This window comes from Acomys minous (genome assembly GCF_964271855.1).
Source record: "Acomys minous genome assembly, chromosome: 7".
Lineage (NCBI taxonomy): Eukaryota > Metazoa > Chordata > Mammalia > Rodentia > Muridae > Acomys > Acomys minous.
The window spans coordinates 88,204,848-88,230,852 of NC_140488.1; the positions used below are offsets into that span (position 1 = coordinate 88,204,848).

The following is a 26,005-nucleotide window of genomic DNA, read 5'->3' on the forward strand; positions in this document are numbered from 1 at the left end:
TCCTTTGCTCATTCAAAGAAAGCACTTACTTATTCAAAGGCTACTGTGCACAGGGCATGGGTGACAAAGATGAGCAAGGCTTTCTGTTTTAAAGGTTTTTTTTAAATTTTATTTAGTAGTGAGAGTCTTGGGCATAAAGAAACAATAAAGAAAGCAAACACTGTAGATCAACATTTGTGTCTGTGCTTTGTTGTGGAGCAGTTTTGTTTGTTTGTTTGCTTTTAATTGCTACCCTCCTCTTTCCTTTTATTGAGTCAGTTTCCTTTCAACCCAGAATGCCTTTCAATAGTACCTTATCTAAGTCAACTCAAACTCAGGATGTCCTACAAAGGCTTCTTTATTTTTTCATTCTCTATGTATTGACATAGATTATTGATTACATTATCATGCATGAAGGTCTCCTGCACTTCAGTAATTTGTTCACTGGTTTTTACATCTGCCCTCTAGCTTTTCCTTGCTCTGCTCTCCATTAAGAGAAGGTGGCTTCCAGGTAACTTTATCTAATAGGAATCATGGGCTAGAGGATATAGAAGCTAGTCTATTTATTCTTCCCTTCCCTTCCACCCAAACATCTGTCAGCTGCTTTTTCTCCTAGCTCTCGCTTCCTGGCATAAGCCTCTCCAATAGGCCTGGATTCAGATAAATGGTCCTGATATCAGAGTTCTGGGAGCATCCCCTCTTGCCACTATCCCTCTAGCTTCATGATGTCCCTGTGGCTTCTTAGCTCTACCATCCTTGAGTAACTTGACTAAAAATAACTAGAGTGGTTTTCATTTTTTTAACTGGACCTTGAACAGACATCTTCTAAGTCAAAAGCTTATCTACCATCAAAACCCTGAACACATAAGTCATCTTTGGGTCTTATCCCTTTCTATCTCTGGAACCACTCCTCAGTCTACACCATCAGTTAGTTAAGTAGTGGGCACTTACACTATACATTAGGCTCTGGGGGATGGTGTTGAGACATAGTGTTTCTTTATAGACCAAGGTGCCCTCTAATTCATGGTCCTCTTACCTCAACCACCCAAATTCTATGGTTACAAATGTGAGCTACTATCCCTTACTTAAACTCTTAAGACCATAAATATAAAGATAGGAGCAAAGAGTTATAACGTTGCAGAAACATGCCTAAGATATTGATGAAGTCATCTGCATTCAGTCAAAGTTCTACTGTGAATTCTTGTCTGCCTTAAATGTTGTTATTATTAATAGCAATTATAACTCCTTGAACAGTTCTATCATTATTCATATATCACCTTTAATCTCTGGAATTCTTTCTAAATTGAGTTTCAAAATTATTATTGGCTTCTTCTTTGGCCAAAGAAAACTTGCAAAAGGACTTAAATTTAACTACAGATTCAAAGTAAATGAACTATTTTGCTGCTACAAAACACTGTCTCTGAAGTTAAACAGAATATGCACACAACAGTTTATACAGTAGATAAAACAATCTCAAAATTTAGATACCCCACACTAAGTTTAATTATAAGGGATAGAAAAGCATTAAACTAAGCAGTGGGGTTCCCAACAATTAATTGTTGGCCTTCTGCCTATTAAATGATAGTTTTTATATTTCTTCTTCTAAAATAATTGCTAAGGAGGGCTGGAAATGCCAAGTTCTGTTGTTTGAACGTGGCTTAATTGGCAAAACATGGGAACTCATCAGTAACAGCTTTTAGGTATTCTTGTTTAGTTTACTGCTCTTGTTCTGCCCCAAGGTCACATGATTTGAGTCTAGATTTATACTGTCAAAAATTAAGTGCTGTAGAACATTGCTACTCAAAATGCAGCTCTTTTCAAGTATAGAAACTAAGAGTATTATGCAACCTTTATATTAAGTTTTTAATGTCATAAGGTACAAACCCAATAGACTCATCTCATGGAACTGGGTACCAGACCAGGATGAGTGATGATATATATGGGTGATGAGCTGTGCATGTAATATGAATGCTTGCTAGTAAGTTCAGTAGAACTCCCTACAAGACCCTCATGTTGACATGAACAAATAAATACAGGCTGGAGAGATGACTCAGCAGGTAAAGGTACTTGGCTCCAAGCCTAATGGCTTGAGTTCGATCCTTGAGACCCACATGCTGGAAGAGACACAAGTTTTCCTTGGCCTGCACTATAGACACCCAAACACAGATGCACAAATAAATAAGACATGATTTAAAATTTGTTTTGAAGGAACAAATATAGTTGCTAGTGACCATTATCAGTTTGATAAGGGCTACTCTTCCCAGGACCAGAAATTGAAACATACGACTGATTGCCTTTACATTGAAATTAACACTTAGTATAAATATGTAAATCTATATGAGGGCATTCACCTATGCAGATATGCGTACAAGCACACATTCACATACAACATTTTCCAGACTTGCTAAATGTCATTTTATTAGGGGGCAAAAGGACCTCCCATGAATTATGCAAGTCAAGACTGTGGAAAGGTAAACTCAGAAACACTGTCACAGACTGTTACCAATTCATTAAAAAAGCTAATGATTTATTCCCTGTGTCATAGGGTCTTTCCAATATTTTTAGGTCATTTTATTCCTACCACAGAGGGGATGGGCTTCAGAATTCACTATCTATTTTATGTGAGTGTTCTGATTGTCCTGTATCTCTTTTCAGCAAATCTACAGCTCCCAAGGGACATAAAGGTAATCAGACTCACCTTAAAAAAAAAGAAATATCTGAAATATCTAAATGAGAGAAGATATGCTTTTAGATGTGTTTTCTTCATGTGTAAAAATAAAACACATAATCTTCTGCAAATCCAGCTACATAAAATTGTCTGCATCTATCCCTTTTCTCCCAGATGCACATACAACCTAATGCTCCTCTTACTTGGATCAACTAAATTCCAATTTGGCAACTCTTTTAAGTTGTAAAGCAGTCAATGTCTAAGAAACAATTCTTTCTGACTTTCCTTGGGAAAGAGGCTTTGGGAAATGCAAATCAGAACTATGTTTATTTACACTCCTCAATTAGACATTTTAAATCAAATCATTTGAACAAGAAAAACGCTCTAATAAAACTTTCCATTAAAATGCCATAAATTTTGATTTTGAAGTTACATTTCCACTTTGCAAATGAAAAATAATCAATTATTCCCAATCAGTGCTGAAAGGGATGGTAAATTTTGTTTTTCCTTTTTAAGCAGGATAGCAGAGGTAAAGGAAGACCATGTTAATATCGGCTATATTCTGTTTTACAAATCTGAGGGAATCTCCTGTGCTAACTATGTCAGCTCTAGAATAAAGAGTGTCATTTGGGATTCCATAGCTTAATTATGCTGACAAAGCAGTTTTATAAATCATGCTAGGCATAATGGATATTCCTTTGAGAACTGTGAACTAGAAGCCATAAAATATGTGTTCAGGACTTGATTCTTCAATCCATATGTCATTACAAATATGTCATATCGCCTTGAGCTTTTGCTTGCCCAAATCCAAATGGAAAAGAGGAACAGTTACCTCATACTCTGGTGTGATAAAATTATTTTCCAAATAAAAAGCAGGAGTACACTCAACAGGCTAATAAGACATGAGATCAGATATTGAGAGTAATAGAGAACCCAGGCCATCTGATCTCCAGCTGTATCAAGGCGAAACATGATTACTTCTGAAGACTCTCTCTATATATACATTAAATAGTACAACACATATCTAATTATACTTATTATAAATATGATTATTCTGTTATCCATGTCTTCTAAGCTGGTGATGACAAAGTAATTGGAGTTGGGGAATAGAACAATAGTATCCACAAGATCAAATCTATTTCTAGCCAGGAGTTAAGAGGAAAAACAAACATTACATTTGGGAAACTTAGACCAAGGAAAAGTAAAAGAACAGCCTGAGGTCACATGCAAGATGCAATATAGATCTAGAATTCCTTTCTAGTTAGAGGCATTAGAGTAGAAAAATTAAAGGTGAGAGTAGAAGCAAGGGAACCTAAATATTTAGGGCCTTTATGAAAGGCACTTTACTTTATAAAATACGTTGAGAAAAGCATTAGGACATTCATCCAATGCAAGCAGAATGTAGTCATCCAGAATCTGCAGTTTCTAACCTAAGAACAACCTCAGGAAGGAATCCTCAATGGGATGTAGAAGGCTATCAAAAGTGATGGACATGCCGGACGGTGGTGGTGCATGCTTTTAGACCTAGCACTTAGAAGGCAGAGCCAGGTGATTTTCTGTGAGTTCAAGGCCAACCCGGTCTATGAAGCTAGTCCAGGCTGTAAAGGCTACACAGAGAAACCCTGTCTTGAAAAACAAAAACAAAGAGGGGGGGGAGGGAGAGAGAGAGCGACAGAGCACATACATTTTCAGTATTTCTTCCTCTTGAGCAAATGGAGGGAAGAAATACAAGAAGTTTTAGGCAATGTTCCTAAGTTTTTCTTTGCAGTTGTAATTTTTTTTTTTTTTTGCAGCAGTGGAAATCTTGGAACACACCAATCATGTGATCTATCATTAAGCTACAGCCCTCACCCTGCCATCTCTTCCTAATAAAAGTATTCTTAGCCTCCTTGCCTAGCTAGAATTTAACTAATCCTTTTAATTAGGAACTGCTAGAGTCCTACCAAACACTTGAAGCTACTCGAAGGTAATGGGCATAAAGATAAGGATAAAAATTCCTAAATTATCATAGGTCTAGTTTTTAAAAACTGACTCTTTTTAATGCTTTGCCTAAGTACCATGCTGAATCATGGGTTCCAAAACTGTAGCAACATATAAGACATGCTAGACTTTCTGGAATATCATTAAAGGTAGAAAAAAAAACACTGTTGGTTACAAAGACATCAATGAAGACCAAATAATTGGAAAATCTTATCAGAACACATAGCCTGTCTACATCTTAATAAAGTAAAATAATCAGTTAACTTTCTGAGGCTTAGTAATTTTGCCTATAATCACATTTTTATCCAGGTCTTCTGTGTGTATATTACTATTATTCTGTAGAACTGTTGGTATCATTAACGCAAAAAACTCATAATTTGGAAAGGAACTATGGGGGACCACATAAAGATTTATTTTTAATTAAGTACCACAAACAAGGTAGAATAAGGTTTTTTGTTTTTGTTTTGGGCTTTTGTTTGTTTACTTGGTTTGGATTTATTTATTTATTTATTTGGTTTTTCGAGACAGGGTTTCTCTGTTTAGCCCTGGCTGTTCTGGAACTAGCTCTGTAAACCAGGCTGGCCTCAATCTCAGGGATCCACCTGTTTCTGTCACTGGAGTCCTGGGATTATAGGCTTATGCCACCACACCTGGGTTGCTAAAATATTTTTAAGTGATATACTAAGGGAAAAAGAGAAGCTTTTAAAATACTTTCTTAAAATTTCAGAGATGAACTTAAGTGAAATGCCAACTTTGAAAAAAAGGACAGTTTTTTAATCATTTAACTGCCCTGCATATAAATCAATGGTATATTAGTATTTCAAAATAAACTGCAGAGTATATTACCAGTGAACACGTACTGATTTGTAAATGCCTTTGGGAGTCACACAGAGCTTTATAACAATCATCCCATTACATTTTAGAAGTGCTGATAGAATTATGAAATTCACTTGACGGCTGAAGCATACAACTACTTATAAGAAACCATTATGAAAACATTGTCTCAAAAATGAAAAAGACGTAAGACACTTTGTCTCTTTTTATATTCCAATAGTCCTACTGCTATTTTCTACTATTACTGTATTATTGTGGGTAAACATAGACAAATGTGAAAAACAAAACAAAACAACAACAAAAAACAAATGCCAAGATGTTCTTACTTACTTCTTCCTAGTGAAAATCCAAAAGAGTGTATTTATAAAATTATTAATGTTGTGCAAAATTTTTCTGGAATTCCAAATTCCTAATGACTGTCAAACAGTTACTTTAAATGATTACCTTTTAAATTATTACCTCTTTAAAGATTATTTTTATTTTATGTGTAACAATGCTTTGCTTGTGTGTATGTCTATCACATGTGTGCAGTGTCCTTAGAAGCCAGAAGAGGGCATCAGATTCCTGGAACTGGAAGCACAGAAGGTTGTATACAAGGCCCTGGGTAAAACCTCAAACATCTTATGTTCTCCAACACTTATATTTTAGTTTTCTATGTGTGCATGTTGTGTGCATGTGTGTGCTAAAACATGTGTACATGCATGCATTTGGGTAAAATACATCTCACATATGCTTTGTAAGCACTTTACTACTGAGCTGTGTCCTTTCTTCCTTTATTGCTAAAATGTTTAAGCCTGATTTTGTGTGTGTGTGTGTGTGTGTGTGTGTGTGTGTGTGTGTGTGTGTGTGTGTGATTGGATATATTTAGAGACTAAAAATATCTCAAATAATCATCCTGAGCGTAGAGTTACCTAACTCTGCAAGAATCAAAGTGTTTAAACATAAATTACCTATATGAAAGGTATTTCTATGTGTTTTCTATGTATACTGAACGTGTGTCTGTTTATATGTGACTAGCTGCTTCTGTTTCTTTTATTGTGGATTTTCACTGCTTAAGGAACATTAAAGAATGGAGACATCAATGCTGAAACATTTTTTGCTAATTGTCTAAATAATATATGTTTATTATAGAAAATCAAGAGGAAAGAATAAAAAAGAGAATATCTACAGTCTATTGATTAGAGGTGTCAAATATTAATATCTCAAGTAACATTTTAGCTCTCATCATTTAATGCTCATTGCTAGTTTCCAGTCCTTACAAAATATTTTTGACTTCCAATTTCATACTGATTAGAAATCAAGTAAGGGAAATAACTCAACTCTCTTAATGGTGACAGAGAGTACATAGATGCATGTTTAAAAGGTTGCTTGGGATTGTGAACAAATTAGTAAATGGAAACTTCTCTAGAAATGGGTGTATTTAGGAACATATTACATTGTATGTGTATGGTGAACCACTGTAAGATGTTTGAAGTGGGGTACAGAGTGGGTAAAGACAATTTTGGCATTTTAAGTATGTCACCACAGACAAGATGTTCAGGCTCTATCAAGATAGAAGGCTAGATACGGTCTAAACATGTGATACACCTGACTACACAACCACTCTTTCTTTTGTGAGCTGAGGACATCTAAAGACTGAGCCATTTTATCCAGTTCAAAGCAACAAGTTAGAACTAAAGGGTCATCTCTTGAATAAGAAAAATAAAAGTCAATAAATGAAAGTTAAAACCAAAGATTTCTCTTCACAGTGCTCAAAGACAGACCCTTATAATCTGTGAGGAGGGAAAGAGCAATGCTGCCATTAATTATATGAGACATCACCAGAGCTGAAGGCATAACAAATGAAAATTGATCATCCTATGCATAAAAAAAGAACTGCCAGCCTAGGAATTTACCATATCATTTTCAGAAACACCATAATTTGTTTTAAAAAAACCCCACTTGTCATTCATGTATATGTATTTATGACCGGTATAATAATATATATGTACATATAATAATATATAATAATATCAATGTGTATATCTTTATAACCAACATGGACATACTTTACTTACTGAGATAATAATAGCAATGGAATCAGAGAACTCACTAACACTTTGGTCAACTGCTAATATACCCCCAAATCCTGATGAATGCCTGAACCTGAATTCAAAATATTCCAAATTAGGGCTGAAGAGATGGCTTAGCATTTACAAGCATTCCTTGCTCTGTCAGAAGACCCTGGTTTGATTCCCAGCACTCACAAGGCAGCTCACAAATGTCTGTAACTCCAGTTTCAGAAGAACAGACACCCTTTTCTGATCTATTCAGGTAACATGGTATATACATGGGTGTTGAGGCAAAACGCTCATACATACAAAATAAATAGCATTAAAATACTCTTAAAAATTTCAGATTGAAAGGTTAAAAGCCTGTCAGGATTTCATATAAACACACAACAAATTAATGTAGAGAAATCACTTAAATGATCACACAATGACCTGATAAACCATAGGAATTGTGAGCACTGGAAAAGGGACAGAAAATCACTTTATACAGCATCTGTGCTTTAATAAAATGTTCCAATAAATTGAAAGTGCTTTTCCATTCTCCTAGGCAGAAAGTAAAACTATATAGACCTTTAGGTATATTGAATTTTCAAGAATCGGTGAAATTGTAAAGTTATTTTGTAAGATGAGAGTGTCTGCTTGTCAACTGTGAATAGAAGAGTGAAGCTGCTTAACCTTGAAGAAACCTCCTGATATATTTACACAGTAAGTGACTTGTGTACTACAAATTATACTTAAAGTTACCTGATATTTAACCAGAAGGAAACATAGCCATGTCCTTACCTAAAGACTGGTAGAGCTCTGTCATTTTGGGATGATCCCAACAAGTTGTTTGTGTCTCATGGCTAAAACACAAAATATAAAGACAGACTTTAGAATCTAAAATGATCAATAGCAAAAGAAAGACAAATGGCTTTAATTCACATTGCTTATTCCAAGGACTTTCATTGAGTAGTTTAGACTATGTTGCAAGCAAAAAAGGCTCCTTTGTTTTCAAAGGAAAAAGCACTACTAACATGATTAGTTCCAGGAATTGTTTGTTTTTCACAGCCACACATTGAATGCACTACTGTTTTTTGACAAAATTGACGTTGACCTTGCTATAAGAATCAGTAATCAAATATCAAGATGGCCTCAGTTCTCCACTGTAAGACATACGGAAAGGAAAATAACAGTTCTCATTCAGCTTTATCAGTTCCATAATTACAAATCACCTAATTTTTCATTTGCTTCCTTGGCCCTTTTTCCATTATTCTTTCCTCTCCATGGTCAAACCTCATATTGGTGACACCTGTATTGCATTTCAGCTTAAGTCATATGCAGAACCCAATGAATATATCCCATCATTCCTCCTTCCCATTACTTTTAGAATGTCTTTTAAACTCAGTACTTTATACACCACCCCACATCTTCCTGTATTTACTTAGACCTGAATGAAACTTCACATTTCTCTAGTTCTTAAAGTGTGATTGCCTACTATTAGCTCCTGCCACAAAAGGAACAAAACACCTTTGTTCCTCATTCAATTACATGAACAAACCCAGGAGAGATAACTACATATACTTTTCCTTACTTTGGCCCATCTACATAAATCACCATAGCATCATATTTCCTGTTTTCAGAGATTACATGGTGAGCTTTTATACAATAAAATGGAGCTTGGAACAATATTTCAGCATTCAAATGCTGAACCTATTTACAATCTTTTAATAAGAAATGTGAGGTCCAGAGAGGGGAGAGAGAGCTTAAATCTGGGCATTTCAAGTGGACCAGAAAGTACAGAGGCCCTCACACAAAAAATTATTTGGGGAAGCAATAATATTAAATGAACTCAACATAGGTTTTGAATTTTAGGGCTTTACAGCCCAGAAGTAGTGTAATTTGATGAAAGTTTACTCACCTGGTAAAGAAGCAAAGGATTATGTGACATTGAGAAAGAATGTATCTGAATACATAGTCATTTTGCTATGGTGTGGTCCCCAAGATACCATCCATTACAATACAGATGTGGGAGCTTAAGAATGATCCTTCTCAAAGAGCAAAAACTATACTCACCATATATTTGGTTAAACAGGAGTCAAAAGGAGAAACATTTCAAGTAGTTGATAAATATAATCATAAATATTAAGAAATGCACCCTGTAAGATTTACAGGGTGAGCTGTGAAGGCTACTGAAATCAGTTTGCAAGAAAATGCTCACTTGTGAATGGCTGTCTCACTGCCTTCAAAATTTGTTCATTTCTGTTTTACTTTTCTGCAGAGAAAATTCACATTTGAAAAGTATCAATCAGGGCCATCAGTTGAGGAAATATAACAGAGTAACATGGAAGTCATGGGGACTAAGAAGAGCAGCTACTTTAGGAAGGTATGGGAAAGCCCATGACCAAGTTGGTTTATGATGTAGAGAAGGGGTAGGCGGGACTGGTACTTACTTTATATGCACAGCACAAGGAGGCTGCAGCTTGCAGCTTCATGGAAAAAAAAGTGCTGCCTGTTCTCGAATGATTTGTAGCTCAAAAAGTGACTGTGCCTACCAATTCCATAGACAAGGGCTCCATCCTGAATTCCAGCTTCCTCCCTTTCCAAAGCCCATCAAGATGTGAGCACCAGTGAGAGGAAAGGAGAAAAAGATGAACATGTCCACACATACAGCCCTTACTAGACACACAGTGCAATAAAAAAAGTCCCATCTCCAGGACATTGCGTCAACATCTTTAATGGATCTGCAGGAAACTGTTTGGCTAAGCTGATAAACCTGACCAGGCAGCAAGGACACACAACCACCCTGAAAAGCATCCATATGAAACAGATTTCAAATAAGAGAAACAGGGCAATGAAATAAACTTGTAGCAAATGAAATTCTAAAAGGAACGAGAAATGTGCACACAATTTCCAATGAATTCCACAGACAGAGAGCCAACAGGAGCTTGATGTAGTTCCCCATACCCCATGTCCAAACAAAACAAAACAGAGCAAACTCATGTTTATCAGTACCTACCCTTCTAGCCTTATAATGGCTGTTATTGAGCAAGTTAAAAATTATGAAACAGTATTAGAAAGTATATCTTATTCCATTGGTTTTCAACAAAATTGGCATTTCCATTGTGAGGTAACATAAGAAGCTGCTAGCCCTCATTCCATCCTTTTGCCTTGTATGTTTGATAGATACTATTCTCCCAATTAACCTAGGATTCTAGAGTATTGGAATAAAATAGGTAAAAGAATTACTCAAATGATTCTCCGAATCAACTTTTCTCTTCCTCTTCTTCAACACACAAACCTTTCCTTTTCAAGAAATACAAAGTAACTAGAAAAGCAGACTTAGATTTCACCTTTGCAGTCATAGCTTCACTCCAACTGCAAACCAACACTAAGAGAAGGAAGGGAAAAGATGAGGGGAATAAAGGGTGTGACTGATTTCAAAATCAGAAAGAAAATCTTTTCATCATTTAATATTAATATGTTTGGCAACACAGTTGAATGAACCTCACATTGGGGAATAAGAAAACCAAAAAGTCCACTTCTCTCCAGGTGGGAATTTTGTACCTGGGGTGATACCAAAGTCCTACAGGGACACACTAACCTCCTCTCTCAAAAGGCAGGAGGACACTGATAAGTACAAATTTACTTAGCTCAGATCTATCTATATTCTGTCTTGAAAGCACTCCGATTAGAGGGGAGGGAGAGATGATCAGCTTAGATTTCACAGTGGCATTTATTACTCTGTGACAGTCTTCAAAAAAGTAAAAAAATTTCACCTTCTTCAATATGGACAACTCACATTTACCTGGAATATATACAGCTACTATAGAAAAAGAAGCTGTGCTCTTTAACACATCCGGAACACACCCTTCATGTATATACCATTTCCAACAAAAGAGGCTATTCTGAAACCTGTTCACAAGTTATTGGGTACATCTTTGTTCAGCCTTGCTAAGAATAATGATGTTTAATATAGACCACCAGTCCTCACATATCAGCATTGACACTGAATACATTGACAATCCTGAAAACCTTCCTCAAAATTTTAAAGCATGCTATTGATTTTGGCCCCACAATTTCCAAACACTGGCATCAGATACGCCTCTGTGAGTGATCTTCAAGCTAAGGTCGACCCCCCCCTTTTATGTGTACAAACCACAAATAATCTCTATTTTCCTTTTATTTGTTACCATGATATGTATTAAAATAATAAATCACTGGCCATGACAAAAGAGCCTAAACACCTACTTGTCAATACCAGAAATTAAAGCATTACTTTACTGAACACAGGGTTGACCTAATTTCCTACCACAAAATTTAAATTTCCTGTCACCTTTTTGAGTTTCAGTAACGTGCAAGGTTATTCTAACTGCCTTGGAGCCGTTCCTGCCTTCAGTGCTAGAATAAGCAGACTTACTGGAATTGCTTTTGTAGTTTCTTAAAAACAAACATTAGACACATAAAAGTAACAAATGTATAAGGCATTTACTGAAGAAATGGCAGTTGCCTAATTAAAGTAAGATTTCTTTTGTAAGCACTATTATTTGGTACTGAAAATGTTATATATTCTTTCCACTATTTCCCAGGGTTGAACTAATCATTATGCACCAATATAAAAAAGTAACCTTTTCTTGTGTTTTGCAGAGGATTAAGGTTTGGTTTCATATATGATTAGGAGTGTTCGAATGGGCACACAGACAGAGATTTCACACACACACACACACACACACACACACACACACACACACAGAGAGAGAGAGAGAGAGAGAGAGAGAGAGAGAGAGAGAGAGAGAGAGAGACGGATTTTCCTTTAATCTGGGGATCAGACTCTAGAGGAACCTTGGCATTTATATGCTGAATTGTTGAACTTGGCTAGTACTGCTGGAATACTGGCAGAATGGGGATGGGAAAATATATTTAGAAGTTTCTGCTACTGTGGGGAAGGGACTTGAGTGGCTATGTGTCAATCTAAGAATCAGAAATCCTATTCTAGTTCTCATTTCTTGTTCTCAGAGATATTTAACATTTCATTCTGTTTGGCTCAACTCAGGGCAAAGATGATGGCCTTGGTGGCTGTTCCAGCTGTTACTTGTCCTACCAGTTCTATTTGCTTTTCAAGGTTTACCTCCCACCCACCCTCAACTTTGACCAAGGCAATTTCACTTCAGGGTCGTGTCCAATGTAAGATCAAACAATGACGACTGAAACCAATTCCACAGTGCTCAAGGGTCAGAACCTTTCATATAACTGTGTTGTTTCATTTGCTCCTTTTGCTTCTTTAAGAGCAAGGGTATCCTCCCCAGAAGATTTGGAACAAGAAAATAAAAATACCTAGGTTAAAAAAAAAAGATGATAGGGTGACAAGGACAGACATGGGGGAGTAAGCTCAGGGACCAGGAAAAACATTTGTTAAACAATGTAGATGTAGATTTCTCTTTAAGACTTTAGTTTGTTACTTAAACCAGAAAATTGGATTTTTTTTCTCCTTGGTATTGAAGCATTCTATAATTAATATTATGCCTCCCTTGCCAATTAAACCCCTTCAATTTAAGTTTCAAACTTAACTCCACATTTAACTGAGATAAGCAGTGTCTTGCCCTTTCCATTGTGTTCAGATTAAGAATGACAAAACTTTGCTTAATGATAGACACCTGGAGAAGCAGAAATGACTCCACACTGAACCTCAAAATAAGCCCAAGAAATATAATAATAATAATAATAATAATAATAATAATAATAAATAATATAGAACACCTCAATCCCTCAAGCCTCTCTTTTCTTAGTCAATTCCTTGACTTTCTAGGCTTTAATTGTTCTTGTTTTCTTTATTCCTCCAAGTCCTGAAGTATGGAATAAACACAGGAGAAAACACAGCGAGGGAAATGTCAGTTGGAATCCTCGGAAGAAATCAGGCAGAAAGTTGACCTTTTGGCACTTAGCAGTGCAATGCTAGGTAGAACCCCACGCGCCCCTTCCTCCTGCCAGGTCTAATGATGATTTCGGGGAACAACTCGCCTGGTTCACGTCCACACTGGCAGCCCCGGAAAGGAGCAAAAAGCACCCCGGGCCCGATCCCCGCAGGAAGAACGAGCTGTCCCTCTCTGAGCAAAGCGAGAAATCCGCTTTAGCTCTCCGAGCTTGTCCCAGCAGCCAGGAAGGAGCTGGCTGGCGAGCACAGGCGCCAGGGTGGAAGCCGGGAGAACGCACCTGCAAAGGCTCGCAGGACTGGCGGGAGACCTGCCCCAACGCCCGGGTCTAGCCTACACCAGCCACCACCGCCTCTGGTCCAAGTTTTGCCTTCTCCTGGCTGCTGCTTGTGCCACAAGTGCACGAATTGCGGGATAAGAGGGGTTCCAGGGGCTGTGATCCACTTACCCTTTGAGCTGTTCCCTCATGGTTGTAAGGGTTTCTCTGGCAGTCAGGGACTGGCGCTTAGCGTAGAGGAGTAAGCGTGCCCGAGCCTCGGGGCTCCCCGAAAGTCAAGTGCCGCCGCCCAGGCTCGCAGCTGAAAGCACTGCGGAGGAGCCGGCGCTGGCTGGCGGGTTGGCGGGCGGGCCGGACAGGGAGGGGGAAGCTGCATGCAGACGGGGCGGGGCTGGGAAGTGCTCCGCCCCCACCTAAGGACATGGGAACCTGGATAGCCAGGGACAGGGCAGTGAGCACTTTCAAAACAGAACAGAAATAGAAATAAACAAACAAACAAACAAACAAAATATATAAAGACCTAAAGGAGTTAAAGGTAGACCCAGGAATCTGGAAGCCACAGCCTTTTGGCATCACCCCCTTAAAAATACTCTGGCAAGCCTACTTGTTGCCTAAATAAATGACCTAGGTGCAAATGACCTCATCGCAGATAATTAGTGTGTGGGCTTGGAGTTTTCTTTATAGAAAATGAAAGAAAAACATAATCACATGAGAAAGTATTCACCTCCCTCCTCCACCCCTTCTCTCTCAACTGAAAATTAAAGGAGTAGGGCAGAAAAACATGAAATTCAAAATTATGCTGGTTACACTGGATTATCTTTCTTTTCTTTTGCTTTTTCCTTTCTTTTTTCTTTTCTTTCTGTTTGTTTGTTCCTGTCTTTCTTTCTTTGTTTCTTTTTTGAGACTGTATCTCTCACATAATTCTGACTGTCCTGGAACACACTATATATACCAGGGTGGCCTTGAACTAACAGAAATCTGCCTGCTATTTCCTCCCAAGTGTTAGAATTAAAGTACACACCACAATGTCCAACTACACTGGATTCTTTTTTTAAATAGCCTTAATTAATCTGAGGCAGGGCGGATATTATCCCCTAAACTATTTCCCATAGTGGAGCAGGTATGGGATACCTGCTCCAATCCCATGCCATCTGCTTCTAAACATTTCCATCAAGCTACCTTCATCCATAATCCCATATATTCGCTAATTATCACCATCTGGGGGCCAAATCTCCAGCCATAGTGGTCATGTGCTTCTCTTTCACCTAACCCATGGTGCACCTTCTTCCACCCTTCTCCTCCTGTCTCTTCTTCTCCCAAGATGTTCTCTCTCTCCAAGTCCTGGAGCCAAGCCTGTCCCATTTGCCCTGCCCAGGTATGATGACCTTTTATTGATCAAACAAGTTAGGCTCTTAGGCAAGGTACAAGGTGGGACACAGAGGCAATAAGCAGTAATTAGCATCAAAATACATCAGACCAACCTCCATCAATTCCCCTTTTCTGTCTAAATAAAAAGGCCATTTTTTAATATACAATAATAACAATTATGAGAAATTATAAAAACCAATAGGTAAGACTTATATACATAATGTCTAATCAAAAGGTATTTGGCAACATTGAAGAAAATATTATTGATTCTATCTTGGTGAGTCTAAGGTTCTGAACCTAAATCAATATCTATCATATCTCATCATTATCAACTTGAAATATCTATCTAGGCCTAAAAACATCTTAACCCCTAAACAACTAAGCGTGCTTATAAAACTGTTATCTGGTCTTCAACCCCATCAGATACTTGAGAAGGAATGAACTTAATTACCTGACTAAAGAGGAAATGCAGTTTAGCAGCTTCCAAAATGAAAAAATGACAGAGACAATTGCTGCCTAAACAGTCACCCAAAACTCTCTATAACATTGGAGCATCATCTTCAGCCTTCTGGCCCAGTATATCTGACAGACTGTACACCTAATACATTCATAGTTTTAGGACTATATAATGCTTGTGAGAAAGTATATTTTTTTAGAATAAAAGAACTGGACACTGACACTGGATCAGACCTAACAGGATTCATTCCTCCAGCATGCTGAGATGCTGACCGCGTGCATCCTTCATGTTCCAGCCCCAAGTGCTTCCATTGCTGTTTCTCATCAGAAAAGGATAGCCTTGAAGAAAGCTCCTGATCCCAATTGTTCCAGCATTTCAGAGTGTCCCATACACCAGATTCTTAAGAAACATTTATGTTGGTGATATGGCACTGATTGTTAAAATGTACTTCTAGGATTACAGTGGCAGCGTTACCTTCAGACCTCTTAGAAATGAAAAACAGAAACAAAACAAAAACAGGGCCCCAACCTGAATCTATGAAACCAAAAACGGAGCACACTGAAGTTTGAGAGGCACAGATATAGCCTCACAGGTCAGTGCCATTGGGTGGTTTTGTCTTGAAGTATTAGGAAAACTCTGTAAAGGATATATTTTCCAGGATAGCACTGAATTTGAAAAGTAGGTAGGCCCTGATGGCCTTATGTGACTCATATCAGAAGCTGCAATAGGAAGGTACAGTTTAAATACACACAACTGTTTTGAGCTTGGAAATATTCTCAATGGAAGAAAGCCTTTATTAGCACAAGAATTTTCTATAATCACCACTTTATATGTTAGAATAAAAGCGAAGGCATTATTAGTCTGTGTTTTCATTGTCCCTTTATTTGCCACTTTCTTGTTATCTTTCAACCATTTGGTTTTTTTTTTTACTCTTCTAGTGTATTCATCCCCTAAAGTCTATAATTTATTTTGGTTTTGGTTTTGGTTTTTTGGTTTTTTGAGACAGGGTCTCTCTGTGTTATCTTGGCTGTCCTGGACTAACTTTGTAAACCAGGCTGGATTGAACTCACAGCAATTTGCCTGCCTCTGCCTCCCGAGTACTGGGATTAAAGGCATGCACCACCACGCCCAGCTAAGTCTATACTTTAAAGCTATTTCTTTTTTTTATTTTAAATATTATCTTTTCTCCCTTCAAATTTTTTCACTTAGATTGTTTGAACTGAAAGGACTGGCAACATCAATTTCCATTTATTGGTACGTTACAGCACAGCAAAAGGCAGAAATAGAGAAAGTAAAAGGAAATTGGAAGTTTCTTCATTATCTTTGACAACCAGATAAGAACATAAATGTTATCACTAAAAGATAGGTGCCTGTAGGTAAGACTAGTGTTGCTATTTTAAAGCAAATATGTCATTTTTGGCATTTCCCTTCCAAGGCCCAGTCTGATGTTTGCTATCCTTTAGCAATTTTGAACTCTCGAGCTGAGGAGGCAGCTGTTATTGTGGCCTAAAGAGGGCATACTCACTTGGAGTGAGGGTGGCCCTAGGCCTAAAAGTACATTCCAGGTCTGCCTCTATCTTTCTCTGGAGTGCAGGGATTAGTGGCCTTTGATGAAAAAGTAGTGGCTTTTACAGTAAATCAGTGAGAGCAATCATGATGTCAATGCTGGATATCACTTAAATATTGTTTACTTTTAGGAGAAGACACAAACCCCACAGCCTGAACACTGGTAAATATTAGAAATCAATTATCTAAAGATCTGCAGGCCCTGTTTGATGACGCTTGTTGTCATTTGCTTTTCTTTCTTTTTCTGTTGGTTGGTTGATGATTTTACATTTAAGTGAACTGCTCAAGACTCAAGAGTTCTGCTGTTCCTCTAAACTATAAATGCAAAAGTCTATTTTCTTACTGTCCAATTAGAGAACTACTAAGAATGATTTGTCAGGGAAAAGACAAAGAATGGAAAACATAGAATCACTACCCAAATTTTTTTTGACAGATGGCAATACTCAAAAATTTAGCACTGAGTTCTTTTTTAGACTGTAGTTATAGGCACTTAAACACTTGTTCCAAAATCTTGATATTATTATAGACAATACTGAAAAGATTATTTAGGAATGACATGAGATCACACTCTTTTATTGCTGATTTCAGATGTATTTTGAGTTTTGCTTAGTAAGGAAAGTTTTTTCTTTTTTTAAAGCACAGGTTGCCTTATCTTAATTTCATGTGTAATTTATATAGTGATAACACATATTGCTTATTTATAGTAGCTGTTTCATATTATTCTTAGTTTTGGATGATGTGGGGAAATTGAACTTATAGTATGCATAAGCTATGTCACATTTCTCCCTTACTATTATCACCATTATTATTGTTCTTTTGTTTTTATTTGAATCACAGATCAGAAAAGGACCTGGAGTTCTGTCACGAGAAGAAAATTAAGTTGAAAACCAGTGTGCAGGTCCTATGCTGAGTGAGTTCTTTGTCCCATTATCATAACTAGAACATGGTGAGGCAAGAGCTGTCATTAGAGAACCTATTTCTAAGAGTTATGATATTTAGCTACTCTGCTACACTGCCACAGACAGAGCCCGTCTTCTCATGAAAAACATCCCTGTGTTCTTTAGTGTGTTCACAAGCAAGCTACCAATAGATGAGAACAAAGGAGAGTAAACCTCGTCAAGATCACAGTAAAACAGAATGAGACATGAAAGGGTCAAGAGGGTGATTCAGTCAACTTTCCTATAGCTAAAACATTTGAATCACATAAACGTTGCTACACCTTCGAAAAATGAGTTCTCTAACCTAAGAATCTGGGCTACATACTGCCGTCCCTTCTCCTTTCCATGCCTATTCTGTGTTCTCCACTCTGCTCTGTGCCCCTAGGAAGCTGAACCTCTGTAGAATCAGGCTCTGCTGCCCTTTGATTTCCTTTCACTTTCAACCAATGGGAGGCAGTGATAAAAGGCCTGTGGAAGAAGATGAAAGGGAAGAAAGCAAGTGATAGCTAGGTATTTATTTCTCGAGCTCCCTCCTGCGTACCCCTGGCCTGGCTGAATCTAGGGGTTTTTGACTTGTAGCCACAAGTCTTATTGGACAATCTTTCCCTTCAGGCCCAGCAATCTGCAGGTATCTGAAGCCATTCCTTCCCTTTGTACATTTTCGAAGTTTTAACTTTTTTTTTTTGCATGTACCATGGCCCAAATCTTTGAAATATATTTTTCCTTATACTGTCTTCAAATACCCCTATTTAATGTACCATATTTCTCCTTGAATGCTGACCAAAAAGAGACCTTTCCAACCTAAGCCACCTTCCAGAGCAATAGATTAGACATCAAAAGGGGATACCAGGCAGACAGCAAACCCAGTTTCAGCCCTTGGGGTTGAAAAGCAGACTAAACAGTCATTGGACAAGTATATACATTAAAGTTCCTATTAAACCTACAAACAGCCACATCAAACTCAAAATGATAATATGAATAAATGCAAAAAAACCCTCTTTTTTCCCAAGAGCTTTGGTGTTCTACTTGCCTTCAGTAGGGAATGTCAACATAGAGGTTATAGAAAAAAGAAAGAACTATTGTGAAAATATAATGTTGATCTGTACTTGAAAGATGTGTGGGACCTTCATCAGAAAAAGGAAGGGATGTAGCTTCAAATGTGGTTTTATCAAATTTGTCTTTAGAAAAGTCACTAGAGTAATGGTGTAGTGGCTGGAATATAAGGTGAACATGAACTATGATAGTGGCAGAAGGATAAGAAATAGTAATATAAAGTACACATTAAGGTATCTCTAACTGAGATGTATACATAGAAAAGGACAAAGGAAGATGGTAGTCCTAAACTCACTAGCATCAGATGAGGAATGTTACAATGTTCCAATATTCCACACCCTGCTCCCAACATACAATATCCTTACATTTTAATTTAATTGGTTCTAGGGATTGAGATTTTTTTGAGTCAGGGTTTCTCTGTGTCACCTTGTCTGTCCAAGATGCACTTCCGTAGACCAGGCTGGCCTTGCACTCATAGCAATCTGCCTGCCTCTGCCTCCAGAGTGCTAGGATTAAAGGCGTGTACCACCATACCTGGCTTGGTATAGGGATTTTATTTTTTAATTTTCTATTTAAAATTTTTTGTTATTTTACTTTTTACATATACATTTATATTATTACACATATATACAATAACCTACCTAAATCAAGAAGAACCATGAAACAATCACGAATCATATAAGTGTTATGTTTGTAATTTTTGGCTATTTGTATTTGGCAACCTTGTAGAAAACATCTTTCCTATCTTGGTGCATCTAAAATTCTGAAAGTAAATCAATATCTATCATAGCTCATTATTATCAACTTAAAACATCTATCTAAACCTAAGGGTGACTGGTTCAGGCAGCAAACTGTCTCTGTCATTTTTCATTTTGCACTTCCAGTTTACTCAGGTAATTAATTTTTATTCCTTCTCAGGTCTCTGATGAGGTTGAAGACCAGATAGTTTTACAATTAAGCTTAGTTGTTTAGGGGAATAGGGATTTTTAGAGCTCTCCAGGAGAGTCTAACATACAAGCAAGAATAAGGCCTTGTCATAGTGTTCAATTACTGTGAAGAGACACCAGGACCAAAGTAAATCTTACTATGGAAAACCGTTTGTGTTTGTTTGTTTCTTTTGGTTTTTTTGAGACAGGGTTTCTCTGTGTAGCCTTGGCTGTCCTGGACTGGCTTTGTAGACCAGGCTGGCCTTGAAGTCACAGAGATCTGCCTGCCTCTGCCTCTTGAGTGCTAGGATAACAGGTGTGTGCCACCGTGCTTGGTTTGGAAAGTATTTAATTGGGGTCTTATTTTATTTTATTTTATTTTTTACAGTTTCAGAGGTTTAGTCCATTATCAGCAGCATGGCAAAAGCAAATAAATATGGCAGAACACAGGCAGAAACGTTGCTGAAGAAGTAGGTAAGAGCTACATCCTGATCTGCTGGCATGATTAAGTAAAGATAGTTGCATAGTGTAAGAGTGAGGGTGTCTAGAAGGCAGTTGTTGGTCCTCTCAATCTGGAGCTTAGAGGGATAATAGATTGGATTAAAGTTATAGATTGGAGATGACAATTTGACAGTATTGGAGGAATGTCAGATTTGGCTATCTTCATTTTGGTGGCCAAGTACAGAAGCCAGGCTACTCTAATCTTCCTCAAGCACATCTGTGTTTTTTTTTTTTCAAATTTTTTTAGGCTACTTGTAATTTTCAGTGTTACTCCAAAGTTATCACTGTAAAACTGAAGAGTAGAATAAAAACAAACAAACAAACAAACAAAAATGGTAAGGGCCTGGCTGTGATGGTACATGCACTTGGGAGGCAAAGGCAGGTAGATCTCTGTGAGTTTGAGGCCAGACTGGTCTACAGATCAAGTTCCAGGACAGCCAGAGCTACACAGAGAAGCCCTGTCTTGGAAAACCAAAAAACAAAAATAAAATTAAAATGAGAAAAAAAAATAAAGAAAAGAAAATGACAAGAAATGAATGGATTTACTGGACATTTGAGCATGTGTGCAGGGATGAGGGAATGTGGGGGTCCAGGGGTGTGAGTTTGTGTGTGTGGCGGTGGTGGTGGTGAGTGGCCTTGAGACATACCCATCACTGTTCCCCAGAAGCCGCCTTCAATCTAGCTCTAAGAGTCTGTGTGTGAATTGTTTTCCTTACTGTAACCGATGTTAACTATAACCTGCGCCACTTTGTAAAAACCCATTCAGTGAGTGATGTATATTTTATAGTAAAATGTCAACACTTGGATATCCAGTAAACATATAATATCTGGATGTCTCTCTTTGCATAGTGTAAGCTCTAGCCATGGACCATGAATCAGACTTCTAACAAATGCTTACAATAACGGTGAATCACTGCCACTTAGGGCAAATGTGACAGCAATGCTAATTAAAATATGTATAACAATGCCTCTAGATCATTGTTAAACCATCAACAACCAACTCTGAAAGCTCTGCTTTCAGACTCAGAGCATACCACACTCCCACAAAAGCTTATTTTTTCCAGGCCCTTCCTTTGCAGCGAGGCAGTATAAGCCAGGCCTGGAAAGTTTTCGGAGACAGCTGCCAGCTACACCAGAGATTTCACCAGGCAGGTTGCAGATAAAGTCGAAACCTCCTTCAATTGCAAGCAGTTTTCATTTAATACGATTTCTTAAAGCTTCACAGAGCCACCTATATCGAGCTGAACATCTAAAAAGATGTGAAGTTTAGCATCTTCACTAAAAATAAAGGCACACTTCATTAACCTCACAGGCCGGTAGTCGTTTAGTGGGAAAGAATTCAGCGTGCCTATTATCCTGCCAGCTATAGCACTACCAGGCTTGTAGGAACTACACCACCTCCTGCTAAAATGGAGAACTGGTTAAGGTGGTACAAGTATATTTGCTACAAAATTCCTGGTCCACCTTAACAGCGCAGAGCCTTTCCCAAACTGATTGTGCCAAATAACAGGAATTTCAAAACTAGGCAGAAATTCTGACACTCTGCATAATCTCTCTTCCTCTTCAGCTACAAATAAGGCTTTGTATTCGATTAGACACACAGCAGGTGAAAACCCCAATTAGTGAATTCATTTTGGGGCCTCTCTACCTTCCTCCCACACACAGCCACACTTTAGAAAAAAATAGGGGAAGTCATAGTCTTTTCTCAAATCACAAATTAACCCTTTGATATACCCAGTGAGAAAGAATTAGCACTGGATATGGGGAAAAAGTTGATTGTTTTTTCCTTCTTGACTTTGCTATCGAGGTTACAGACAATGACCAGAATTGACAGTTTTCCCCACACATGCACTCAGATTTTCGGATCAATCCAGAAATTGCAGGGTTTTTTTCTTCCTAACTGAAAATTCACAGTGCCAATATTATCTAAAGAATGATTAATGAACAGGCTGCTACAAGAGAGTTACTTTTAAGTAATGTTCTTATTTGGTGCATTTGAGATTAGAAATATTAATTCTAGTGTCAACAGTATGCTTTGGCCTTAAGAAGTACACAAAGTCTATATTTCATTCGTTATAAGTATTTATTTGTCACAGGAAATCATCACTGAGCAAGGGGAAAGGTTTGGTTTGAACATTCAAAAAATTGAGGCAGCTTCAGTTTTTGGAGTGATTTACTTATGCTTTGTCAATTGCTTTTCTGGAAATAATTCACAACCCAGTTTTATTTATAAGCAGATGATTTAAAAAGAGAGGCTTTGTCTTGTTTAATTGTTTTAGTCCTGTCACTGTTCTTGAAACAAGTCTTAGAACTTATTATCCACAAGAAAATACTGAACATACATCAAATAGTAATGCAGCTTTTAGAAGCAGTCATCTGTTCCTGTCAGTGGCTCATTTCATTCTGAGTCTTCTTAATTAAAATGCAAAGTTCTACATACATGCGTTCCTAAATTACCCTTTCCTGAAATTCTTAACTTTCATTAAAAAATGTTAAATGACAACCTAAGCATTGTTAATACTTCTGACTTGGTTCTCGAGATTAGGTAAAGTAAACAAAGGAATTGCAGGTCAATTAAGTGAACAAGGAAGTCATCCTAAATGGAAACAGATAAGAGAAAGTAATATTCAAATACTACAAATGAAGGTTTTGTTTTCCCTTTAAGATGAATTATCTTGCCAAATCATGCTCTATCTAAAGCAGCTTTCTTAATCTGCAGCAAGTATAGCTGCTTTTGATAGCATGTGCATCAAGGTACAGAGCAGAGACAAGGCCAAATTTGTCCCATCCATGCTTGTCACTAGACCCCTTTTTAGGTGAGTAACTTAACCAATTAGGGGCATTTAATAACTCTTTTGTAAAAAACAGGGATGCTACTGAACAGGAAGTGAGGTATGGGTCAAAATCACTAAAGGACTTTAAAAGGCCATAAAGGCCTGGACAATTCTGTGTCGATACAAAGTAGCCTGCTGCACAGGTGGGATTCATTAGGAGCAAGTCTACTATATTCAAGACTGCTGCTTCAAAAAACAAAACAGAACAAACAAAAACTTGAGAGGTTCAAGTGTCTTTCAGTCCTTTCTTCTTAGTAACGTACGAAAGGAGCCTATCTTCCTTGCTTGTTTGTTTGGTTTGGTGCTATTGTTTGAATATGGCAGAAAACCAGGTGTGGTGGTGCATACTTAGAATCCGAGGTGCTCTACAGAGGCTGAAAAGGAAAACTATCATTCCAAGGCCAGTTGGGTCTACAAAGTCAGATATGGCTTTAAAGCAGAACACCACAACATAGAAATAAATTCAAGGTCATCACTTACTTAAACTTTTCATTTTAGATTGTTGTATGAAATAAAATTAGAAGTCCAATTTCTTGGTCTTTCTCTTTCAGCTTTTCGTTTTTTGTTTTGTTTTGTTTTGAGTTGTTTCTCTGTGTAGTCCTGGCTATCCTGGGCTCGATTTGTAGGCTAGACTGGCGTCAAATTCACAGAGATCAGCCTGCTTCTGCCTCCTTGAGTGCTGGAATTAAAGGCATGTGCCACCAAACCTTGTTTTGTTTTGTTTGTTTTGTTTTTAATAGGAAAGCCAAATTTCCTGAGGCTGTGATAGGATTACTGTGAGTTTAAGGAAATCCTGTACTATCTACTGAACTCAAGATCATCCTGTAATACTTTATGAGACCTGCTCTGGAACCCTTCTCCCTGCCCTGACACAAAACACCTCCAAAGAAAGGTAAAGCAAGGAAATACGTTTTTTACAAGAATAATTCATACTCATAGTGTAATATATGCAGAAACTTTACAATATTTGCTATTGTTCTTTTGGTATCAATGTTAAAATATGATTGTTATTCAGACATGTGTTTTAGAAAATGGTATATCTGGTTCAGATAGCAGGACACTGTGGGAAAAACAGTGCATATTGATTTTTGGAGGTTTCAGTGGGGGAAGGAATGGTGAACTTTGCTCGAGATCTCTTGGTGGCAGGTTTTGATAGGGTGCACAGGTAAGGAATCTCACAGTGAAACATCAATGAAAGAGAAAATGGATACATTACAGGTTCAGTTCAGTTCACTAGTAGAACATTTGCCTAGCATGTTTGAGGCCCTGCATCCTTTTCCTAGCACTGAGAAACAAAGTATGCATATATCTGTATCTCTCTGTGTGTCTGTATCCCTGTGTATAAAACAACTTTACCAGTTAATGATATATTAGTACCTGAATCTTGTACTCCAGCTCTGACTCATTTTTGTCAAAATTTTTTTTAAAAAATGAGCACTTATTTATATGTATGTGTGCATGTGTACAAGCACATGCTATAGTAGAAATGTGATGGCCAAAGGACAACCCACAGGAGTCAGTTCTCTCCTTCTACCATGGAAGTCAAATCATCAGGCTTAGAAGAAGTTGAGTTTACCCACTGAGCTATCTTGCCAGCACATGGAAAACAATTAAATATAAAAAGAAAATAGAGCTCCAAGGAATTTTTACTTTTCTAAAATTTCTAAGAAATTATTTAAAATACTAGTCCATGAAGTGAATTTCTCGATTAAATACTTTCCTATATGAATTTCTTTAAATGGTAGGAATAATGGTGTATTTGTAGAGTACTTTCATATGTCTTTCTTGGTTATTCAAAGTCTTCTCTTTTACTTTCCAGTTAGTGAAAGATGGAGGGTGCTAGGAACCTGGTGTGAAAATATAGAAAAAGATTCTACAATGTTATCCAATTCCTTTACTATGGGAATTAAATAGAAATAAAGCCTTGTCTTTAAGGAGTTTACAATCTATGTGAGGGACAGGGTGGGATAAACACACATATGACCAAAGATATTATCTTTACGATAATTATAGAAATTAAGAAGAAAATAAAAATAAAAGTTAAAGAGAAAAACTTAATCTTATTTTGGCCTCTTGAAGATCAAGCAGTAACTAGCTTAGGTTTGGCAGGATGACTTAGTGGATAAAGGCACTTCCTGCCAAGCCTGATGATTTCAGTTCTCTCTCTGGAACCCATGATAGAAAGAATTGACTTCCAAAAGTTTCCCCTGATCCTCACATGTTTTGGTATGTGGTATACATACACCCATATTCAGATACACGATAATAATGTTGATGATGGAAATTAGTTGTAACACAGTCCAAGACTGGAGTCCTGTGAGGAGAATTCTGAGTGCTTCTGAGGATATTTGAAGAATACAAGAGTTTTGTGACCTCAGTTTTTTCAAAACATGGAACTGTTCTTGGAATGTGCTTTTTGTTCCTACCAGATGAAGCAGATATGAGTGAATTTACTTTAGATTAGATTATTTGTTACAAACTGGCTATTGTTATTTGTTTGTATGACTCCAGGGAAAAACATTGTTCTACATTCTGCTTGCCTACCATGGACAATTTGCCCTTGTGACTAGACACTTTATTCATGTGACTCTTCTTAATCCTTAAGGTATATCTTCTCTGATACTCTGAAAAGTTAGCTATTGCATGAGACTGTAGTCTACCTCA

At 37.4% G+C, this 26,005-nt stretch overlaps 1 protein-coding gene across 16 annotated transcripts in view; it reads right to left on the reverse strand.

Moving 5' to 3' along the window:
- DMD (dystrophin) overlaps positions 1–26,005 on the reverse strand; it is a gene marked incomplete at its 3' end in the record, with an annotated part of 2,106,393 nt that overhangs the window by 138,704 nt on the left and 1,941,684 nt on the right. For 11 of the 16 annotated variants that reach the window (XM_084788839.1, XM_084788837.1, XM_084788840.1 and 8 more), the window contains one exon: positions 8,296–8,357. In XM_084788839.1, the coding sequence (XP_084644965.1) occupies positions 8,296–8,357 (62 nt within the window). Of the gene's footprint in view, positions 1–8,295; positions 8,358–13,869; positions 14,050–26,005 lie in introns of those variants that run through there. The other 5 variants (XM_084788833.1, XM_084788835.1, XM_084788836.1 and 2 more) reach the window with 2 other exon arrangements.